General features: G+C 46.2%; 1 protein-coding gene across 1 annotated transcript; it reads right to left on the bottom strand.

The window, feature by feature from the left end:
• Nucleotides 1-2,454: 2,454 nt before the first annotated feature.
• LOC148909347 (uncharacterized) lies at nucleotides 2,455-8,520 on the bottom strand. The gene is made up of 5 exons (XM_089034098.1): nucleotides 8,509-8,520; nucleotides 7,856-8,359; nucleotides 7,333-7,687; nucleotides 3,211-3,312; nucleotides 2,455-2,732 (listed from the first exon to the last, which is right to left on the bottom strand). The coding sequence occupies exons 1-5, from the start codon at nucleotides 8,518-8,520 to the stop codon at nucleotides 2,455-2,457; spliced, it is 1,251 nt and encodes a 416-aa protein (XP_088890224.1).
• Nucleotides 8,521-9,971: the final 1,451 nt, after the last annotated feature.

Here is a 9,971-nt window from a genome sequence, read left to right as displayed (position 1 = left end):
TCGACTTCTCTGTCCTTCTTAAAGTCCTTTCAAGATGTTCCAAAGGAACCTAGTACCTCCTTCAAGTCAACGTGCTGAGCTACGTGAAGTGCCGCAGAGGCGACTGCCATTAACTTACCGCACTTCAAAGACAACCACCCACAGGTTATCTTAAGTTCTTGAGCAATAACATAGTCCTCGCTTATGTCCTTCCGCAGTTGCTCCACGTCGTCTATGGGCAGCGCAAGTCCAAGAAGCTTGGTGGCAAGTCGGATAGCGGAGTCTGCTACGGCGTCCGTGGTCTTACTTGCAAGGGCGGCCTCGTACCTCTTATGGAACTTCTTAACCTCCTCTTCCGACAACTTGTTAACTTGCTCATGGGTGAGTTCCTTGCCTATCATTTCTTTACACTTCCCAGATGACACCAGGATGTTAAGTTGTTCCTTAAGGTTACTTTCATCTAGCTGTGTGGGGACTTCATCTATCAGCTGCTCAATCTCCATATACATTAGGAATCATAGATTCCAACCGTGTAGGGAAACCTCAAAGAGAAGATCATCTTGGAATGTTGGTGCGTCTTCAAATGCCGCATGTATTCATTCAACTGTTCCTTGCTTATCTCGCCGCCGTAGTCGCTTAAGATGGTTTCCAGGTCAGACTTACTTGGAGTATAAAATACGACCAGGGAGCCTATGTTTTCCCTAAAGGGCTTGGAGACACTGGTGAGCTGCTGCGAGAGCAACCAAACGCTGATATTGTCATGTCTACCACTAAAGGCGAGCTTCACTAATTCGGAGGTGCGTCTTTTTACGTCGTCCCCACAGTCAATGTCATCCAGTATGAGGAGGGTTTGCGTATCTTTAGGGAATTGTTTGTGCCAAACCTTTAGGTGTCCAGATAACTCGTTGGGGTCCAAAATATCCACAAAGAAGTCGTCATCTTTCACTCCTATGCCCGTCCAGGTGCGGTTATTCACGTAGGTGGGACAAAGCAGCACTATGTAGTCGAAACGGTATCTAAAGGGTCCTAATAGCTGCTCTACCACGAATTGGGTCTTTCCGCAGCCGGTGGGTCCTACTATCAGAGCGTTACAAGGCATGTGATCTGGGTTCATTTATATCCCTTCTTTCGAAGGGAACTTGTTCCCTGATATTTTAGAAAATCACAGGGATTTTCAATAAATTTATTACCTGAAATATATGGAGCCCGTGGAAGCAGTCAAAGCAATGGTTAACGTCGTTAAAGAAAAGTCAGACCTACAGAGGACGGTCGAAATGCAAAGGGAGGAGATAGACCGGCTGAATGGACGCGTAAAGGAGCTATATGAGGAAATGTGCGGTCTGAAGCGCGCAGAGCGGTTTGGCGCGCTAATAACGATGGCGGGTTGGGCGAAAGATTCCATTAAGGATTTCATGAGATATCCCATGTAAGTATGATGCCTTAGAATGTTGAGGATGAAGTTCTTATCTTGTTAAGTAGGGTACGAAACTCCTCAAAAACCCTTGTAGAATGTTGAGGATAAAGTTGTTATCTTGTTAAGTAGGGCTGAAAACTATTCTGAGATGCCCATAGAATGTTAAGAAATGTGTTGTTATCTTGTTAAAGGATGTTAAATGGAGGCTAAAATATAGTTAAGTATATATGGACTGTTTGATGTGTAAGAGGGTGTTTAGCACCAAGCAAAGACTGCAATACCATGTTCGGCATGGAGTTTGTACGAAGAAGCCAATTAGTAAGGTTTGTAAGGATTGTAATAAGGAATTCAGCACCGTTCAAAAGATGCAGCAACACCAGGAAAGACGCGTCTGTAGAAGCGCCTGTAAGGATTGTAATAAGGAATTCAGCACTCTTCAGGAAATGCAGCAACATCTGAAGAGAGGGGTTTGCTGTAGGACTAGGCAGTGTAGTTTCTGTGATAAGATACTTAGCAGCCGCCAACGTCTTCAGACACATAGAAAGAGGCATGAGGAGACTTATCGATTCCTCTTTAGGACCTACGACATGGAAGGAGTGGATTGTTACCGGTGCGGTGATGTTATGAATTGTGAACATAAAGAGGAATATCTAAGGAATGGGATAGACTACCATAGGAAGATAAGCAGGACATTACCCCGCTTTGACGCGTTAGAAGGTGTTCCATGGACTAACAGAGAATATTGGAGGCAGGAGTGTGACCGCTGCGGATGCGTCAGAAAAGAGGAACACATCTCTAACTGCTTAACAAGATAACAACCTCATCCTTAACATTCTACAAGGGTTTCTGAGATGGTTTCCGACCTTCCTTAACAAGATAACAACCTCATCCTTAACATTCTGGGATGGTTATATGATAGCCTACGCAGCCGCCTTCTTTGGAGGATTCCTAATTGCCCTTTCAATATATGGACTGTATTACGTGCGAACCCCCTGCTGACTGCATCGTTAAAAAAGAGTCGCCGACCCCCATTGTCGACGAACCCCACTTAAACGACGCACTTACCCGCATAGGACCGAAGGAAGGATGCACTTTGCGACGCCAAACGCCCAGCGGCCATCCTTCTTACCATACGACCTCACATGCGTAAACTCCTGTCCTTCGATGACGTATCGGACGCGATCTGGCGCCCACAGCCTGTACGTGACACCCTCGTGCGCCAATAACAACCGTAGCCTGTCAATATCTTCAAAGGCTACGTAATTTTTTATTTCGTAGGTAACGCCCTCCTTTAATTCTCGCCAGTGTATCTGCCTCACAGCCTCAAACGCCATATATTCTATGAAATATCTTTAAGTGCGTCTTTAAAGTGTCTGTGTTCCTAAAGCGCTTGCAGCACCACCTACAAGGCAGGCGAATTCCTCGCGCATACTCCGTGATGGCTCTGCAGATGTCGTCGTAGTCGTTGCTTATCATGACCTTAAATCCATTTTCCTCGTAGCCGTCTAAGAGGCGGCGTTGATCCTCAGACAATACCCCGTTGCCTTTCGGAGTCTTCAGCTCGATGCAGAATCCACGGTATCGCCTGTGAGCATTAAGGATGAGCAGATCAGGTTGACCGCGTTGATATCCTTTCTGCCAGCACTTTATGCGCTTGCCGTCGCTGTCCTGCAGTTCGCCTAGGCCGGGCGTTACGAGCATTTGAGGGTAATACTTGCGAATGTAATCCACCACCTTTTTATGCAGGTCGAATTCGTTTTCTATTTTGAATACCAACTTGTTAGGACTATTAAAGCGCTTGTCTAATTCGTACTTACCAGTCTTCCTTAGCGCGGGTAGGACTTCCTCGAATACCCAATCTTGTAATTCCACGGCTTTAGGTAGCTTGGAGCTAAATATTAGTTGATACAGGCCAGGCTCTGATATAAATAAGGAACGTGGGTGCATAGTAGAAGCATAACGATTCGTTAAGTTCATCTCGCCCAGCCTTTTCTTGTTTTTCTCAGATACGTGGTCGCTAATAGCCTTAGCCGTGTTCTCATAGTCCAACGCAGCAGCCACTTCCTTCGCTTTAAAGTACAAAGTTTCGCCTTGCACTATGCATTGCAGTTTGATGTTGTTGTTTTCAAAGACGCGTAACATGGTATATTAGACATATATCTTATTTTTTTTCTAGGATTTTGTTAATACGCAACGCTCTTTAGCTGATTCATTTCCACGCTCAGTTGCGCGTCAGACACCACGAAAACGTAGCAGTTTATCTTGTCGCCGTCGCTCGCGGAGGCATTCTTGGTGCGCTTGATCTCTAATGTTATACCATCCTGGGTATTTACTAGACGTAACCCCTGACCATGTAGGTCTTCGTCGTTGGTCGTGCGCATGTCAATCCATAACGCGTACTTATCCTTAAAGCATTCCTCAGGGCTAATTTGGTCGCCAAACTTACGCATTGCCTCCCTGTAAATGTCTGCGGGCTTTATTCCCTGGGAGTAGACCTTGTTTGGAACGCCGTTGACATTCACCCCCACGTTGGTGATGTTGGGTTTATGAAAGGCTTCTGAGTCGCGCTTGCCAGCCTCATAGGGCTTGGCAAACACCAACATTAACCCCGTGAGACTTCTTCGGGGGAGGTTAATACTTTGGTTAATAACCTCGTCCGCCTTGTCCAAGAAGCTAAACGTCTTATACATCACCACGTGGTCGTAAAGGAATGCCTTTCCGGAGCTGTATTCCATGCCAGCGCTACGGGCCAGCTCTTCGCTGTACACGGTCTCATACTGCAGCTCTAAGTTGGTGATAGAGTATGGGGTTGTTGTGGTAAGTGCAGTGGTCAGCCCGCCGATGATGTTATTAGCATCTGCTAAACTTACTTCAAACTGTAGCTCGGATAACTGTCTTGGGTAATACACACCGTGATTTGTGATTACTTCAAAGTCCAGTGGTATGACATACTTGCTACCATAGGCGGTCTTTATTCGCTTTGCGTCTGCTACTGCGGTTTCCCCACTGCCGTCAGTAGGTTGCGTTTTCGTAGGTGTGCGGACCTTACGTAGAATGACACTGCCAATTCCTTGTTCTATCCTTTGCGCGCGGTCAAAGGCTGTCAACCATAAGTCTTTGTACGTGGTATACAGATCGTACCTATTTAAGTCCAAAAGGGATTCCTCGGCAAACTTAATCCTCATCTTAGAGACCAAGTTGCGACCCACGTTGTTAACAATAATCCTTTCATCTGTGGGGCTTGACTGTACCGCTAGGTCGAACCTTAAAGCCAAGGTACCGGGTACTAAGACTAGGTTATCCGTTAGACGGGGTACGCCTACATACAAGGTTTCTCCTGGCTTTGCGCTGCTGGGCGTGAATGTGACCCGGTGAAAGGTGCGTTCTGCCTTTAGTCCACCAACCTGCTTAGGTAATACGTTGGGGTTTAACTTTGAGCTTATCATATATAATGGAAGTAGAAGGAACGGATTTTGACCCCCTTACCGAAGAAGGTCAAGTCGACATTAACGATGAAGAATTTGATGAATGGACTAAAAACGCGGAGGCAAAGCCTTTGTTTTACGACATGGCTTTGGCAAGCAAGTATGGCAGTAGGTGGAGAAGCTTCAAGGCGGCCTTAAATCGCATGTGGCAATCAAAGAACCGCGGCCCCGTTCCTGAGTACTTGGAACTTCAAAACATAAATGAGGAACCCGAACAAGAAACCGTAGAGTGGGCAACGCAAGAGCTAACGCAGCGCTATTCCCGCTTTGAGGCTGATGACGTAAGGCTTACCGAGCGTGGCGGGAGAGTCCTCATAAGCGTCCAAGACCTTAGATTTCCCGACAAAGACCGCTGGACGAAACCACAGCTCCTTTTTTATGAGAATGGTGACGTTAGGGGTGACGTCTCAAGATTAAGAGGTTTCCAACTAGCTACCCGGAGTGCGTTAGAAAGGTTGGCAACCCTGAATGAAAAGGTTGCGTTAGAAAAACGCGCCGAGGAACTACAAGAAACGTTGGAGGAAAGGGAAGCAAATTACATGAGACAAAACCGACTGCTCCTCGATGCTCAAAAGAGAGAAATCGACGACAAAAATCAACAAATAACAGAAATGAGAGAACAAAGAAACCACGCCCAACGCGAAAGAAACCAGGCTCAAAGGGCCTTCGAACTTGTCCTGCAAGACTTGGACTTAAGGGGTGAAGATGTTAAGGACTTACAAACTACCATAGCCGGCTCTTTAGAGGAACGGCGGCAGTTGGTTGCTGAAATCAACATTAAAGAGGAGCAAATTCGGCAAATGAGCCAGGCCATTGAAGACTTAGAGGGGCAACTGGAGCGGCAGCAGGAGGTAATTAATGACCAAACTCGTACTGAAGAGGAAAGGGAGGCTGCCCAAAGGGAAACAGAAGACCTAGAGGTACGCCTTGCGAAATTACAGGCACAAAAAGAAGGCCTGGAAAAGGAGTTGGGGCTCACCACCAAGGAAAAGGTAAAAAGAGCCCTTTTGAAGTATGGCGTTCCACTGGCATTCGCAGTCGGTATTAGCAGCGTACTAGGAGTAGTCTTGTCCGCGCTTAAGGCTACAGGCGCAGGCGTAAAGAAATTAGGCAATGGGCTGACGGACTTGGGAAAAAAGGTGGCAGCCGGTCTTCCTGGGCTGCTTGGTAGCGTTCTTGGCCTGGCACTTAGAGCCGGCGGTGAACTGTTGAAGTTCGTGGGGAATAACATTTGGATATTAGTCGTAGCTATTGGGGTGGTCCTCCTGAAGAAGATGAAGGCTTGATCTTATCCTTCTCATCGGACGGTGTCCTGCTTTGAGGATAATGAAAGACAGTATTAGCACCGCCCTGGTAATTCGGAACCAACGGCAACACACTCATGGTAGAAATGGGCTTATGACTCCAGACTGCATTAGCAGGCCTGCGACCTATGCGATTTATTCCAAACTTGCCGTCATCAGAAGTGACTTGCAACTTAGCATATTTACAATTGGCTAGCATATGAAAAGTCACTGGCGTTAGGTCTTTAGTGGACCCAGTGTAGGGCTCCATCGAAAAATGGGTAACTTTCCTAGTGTTCGTTGAAGTTCGATAAGGAAGCAGGGGCTCATTATTCTCATCGATAAGCCTAAACCCCACATTCGCATACGTGTTCGCATTAATGCTAATAGTGCAAATAACCAATGCAGTGCCCCCAACTTCAACCCACAGTCCAACGTCATGCCAAGCGCCGTTGTCATATCCCTCTTCATCTAAGCGGTGGGCATAGCGCGTTTCCCTCACGTATGGATTCATATATTACAGGGAACAAGTCCCCTTCGATAAATTTGCTTCTAGAGGCTCATCACCGTCAAAGCGCTGATGGTCATGTGGTTATAGACAGTATCCCTTTGATTTTCTATGCTATTTATGCAAACGCTCCCGGAGTCATCTACGCGCATTTGTACCTTTACTTTCCCGTGGCAGTCGGCGACCATATGAAAAGTCCAAACGGAAAGATTCTCAGAGCTATTCGTTGGTGGCTCTACTGAGAAATGCGTAGGCTCTCTGTTGTTCGTCTTCACGCGCATGGGCTGTAATACTCCATTGTCGTCGCAGAAACGAAATCCTACATTCGCACTGCTAACAGCCCCCAAAGAAATGCTGCATAATATCAACTTCTTTCCCGAGTAGTTCAAGTCTACGGACATCCCCGTGACATCAACCCAAGATGCTTGGGTGTATTTTTTCTCGCCTGCGTAAGTCGTATAAACACAATCTACTCCAGCTACGTAGGGGTTGTTCATCGCCATATATAATAGCTCAGACCAACGCCTGCGGTGGCTAAGCCGGCTTTTAGTAAGTTATGGTCATATTCCTCGGGTATCGTAGTCAAAACCTTCTTTGATACCTTAACTACGGGTAGCTTCGTTTCGTGTGACTTTTTTGGCTTCTCTACGAAGTGAGGAATGCCCTTGGCCATGTCAGAGTTCACGTCATTCGCCCCAAACTTCATATCCTTAGTAGCTCGCTGCAGCTTGTTGTTGTAACCCACAACGGAATTAGTGTTGATGACCAAATTACTTGGCATCAACCAACAACCAGGACTCAAGGCGTAATCTAATCGCACTTTGGATTGCTGCACCGCTAATTGATATCTCTGCACCGACTTGGATATGTCATTTTCTATTATTGCGGACTCAAAAAGGACAAGGAATTCTTGTTGCGTTTCCCGCGAAGCACCTTGGGAACCAACAATGGGGCTGCGGGTATTTACCTGCGCTCCCAGGGTGCAGTAGACGAATGCTTCAATGCTGCGGTTAATTCGAGCTAGGTTTCTTAGGCCTTTTCCTTTTAATAATACAAACGGATCCCAAGGACTGGGGTAAATCGTCTCAATCCTATCGATCAGTGTAACGTCATTCTTACGACCACCCAAGTCGTAAAACTTTAGGACCCCGGGGTATTTTTGATGATACATGTCGGCCGGACGCACGCCGTCAACATGCCAAGCATAAATAATGCCCAAGCCATGCGTGGCGCCCTCCCGATAACGAAAGTCTTTTTGCTGCGGCTTAAACTCATTCATTAGTCTTTCTAGGGCAGCGGAATCGTAGTGGTTATTCATTCTATTGAATGGCTTTTCCCCCGGTAATGGTACATTAAGCTCCTTCAATATGCGCCGCATAGTAAAGGCAACGTGGAACCTTAGAAAGGCAATGTCGAACATATCCGCGGCAACCCCGCAGCCCTTTGTAGCCGCCCAGACGGCAAAGTTTAACTGCTGCGGCCAGTACTTAAAGTTAGGCCCCTTTAACCATTCGTGGGCTTCTTTTCCTGAAGTGTGCGTAAGGTTAAAATCCTTAAAGATATCCCTTATTACTACGTCAAAGGTTTGCTTACCCACTGGAATCTTCAAATGTGTTACTATTTTATCAAAGTCGTTTACACCACCTTCGGCATCGTAAAATTGGTAATCTTGGTTGGTTATTAATAGATTCTTTGGAAAATTAGGTAGCCTTTCTTTATGCACGGGTTTTGGTTGTAAAATCTTAGGATGCTTGGCGGTCGCCTTTGGCTCCAAGTCCGCATTACTGTACATTCTTTCGCCGTTGAAGTAAATCCCATCAGGTCTACGCTCAAACTTACTAGGGTCTGCATGCGGAAACATCTTCCTAAATGCTCTCCAATTCCAGTAATCTCGATTATCGTGATGTGGCTGGTCCTCAATATCATTCCCAAAAGCGTCGTACATACTATATATAATGGATGTTATACCATCAGCACCTAAGTTGTACCCAGATGTTCCCTATACTACACCTAACGAACTAAACGCGGAGAATTTCAGGCTTAATAAAGCGAACTTAATCCTGGCTTACTTGGAAGGGCAAACAAAACACTACGAAAAAGTCCGAAAAAAGTACGTCACAGCCCGGAGTACGCTACATAAGATCTCGATAACTTCAGGATCCATATCCGTTGTGTTAACGGGCTCCGGCGTTGCTGCTTCGCTTACTGGGCCGGGAATAATCGTTGGAGTTCCTTTGGCCGGCGTTGGGGCAGCCTGTGGTATTATTTCAGCCGTTGCTACGGGCATTATGAAACAGTTGTCAAGCAAAATATCCAAGCATGACACGACAATAGCTCTGTCAAGGGCTAAAGTAAATACAATTACCGATCTTGTCTCAAAGGCTTTGCGTGACAGAAAGATAGACGACGTAGAATTCTCGCTTATCTTAGCTGAAGAGGAAAAGTACGAGAAATTAAAGTCGGACATAAGGAATAAAAAAACAGTCGTAAAAGATCTTTCCGAGGAATCTCGCAAAAAGATCTACCAGGAGGCAAAAGAAGAGCTTCAAAGAAAGCTTGCTCAGTAAACATCTGCTTTGAAAAAAGCGTAACAGGATTCTATTTACATATCGAACGTCAGTCTAGAAAATATGCAAATTAGAGTGTAAGACATAAATATAATAATTTTCACATACATAAGCGTCCAGATGTGTCTGGCGTTCGCTTGTGATCGTGGACTTTGGAGCTGGGGAGGCCTAAAGTCCCGAGTTCGAGCCTCGCTGTAGACGCATTTGGACCGGTTGCTGTGAGTGAAAAAAAAAGCCTCCCCCACTCACAGCAACCGTGGGGGGAGGGGTGGAAAAGATAGAAAGTGCGATTCAACCCCGCGATGGGGGGTTTCGCGAGGAAAAGTTGGAAAAGTCAGGGGGTGTCTCGGGACGCTGTCCGGAGTTCACCCTCTGGTGGGTCGTAAGAAAGATATATGTGTATGTACTAGAGGGCCTCTGGCGCGGGATGAAATAAGCCCCGTAAGCCCAAAATGCTAAAAACCCCACTGGGGATAGCTTGGTGTTCTGCGCGATGCATTCCCCAGTGGGGTTTCTGGCAAAATGAACGCCAGTTTTGCATTTTTATTTTCTCGGAATCCATCCTAATAGGGGGTGGTTGGGGTCTATTTTGTAAAATATTTCATAGATTACGTCAGGGTAATAAGGAATATCCTTATCCAGCCGACAAAACATCCACTCGGCTTTTGTCATATCAGAAACCTCAGGAATAGACTTACCGGTAATTTCAGACAAAAGATAGGGAATAGCTTTGTA

Source organism: Actinia tenebrosa, unplaced genomic scaffold (genome assembly GCF_029948245.1).
Source record: "Actinia tenebrosa isolate PJP-AT-01 unplaced genomic scaffold, QUT_ActTen_1.0 PGA_scaffold2__45_contigs__length_23673736, whole genome shotgun sequence".
Taxonomy (NCBI): Eukaryota; Metazoa; Cnidaria; class Anthozoa; order Actiniaria; family Actiniidae; genus Actinia; species Actinia tenebrosa.
Note: the sequence above shows the minus strand (reverse complement) of the source record. Positions and strands in the feature narration are given on the sequence as shown.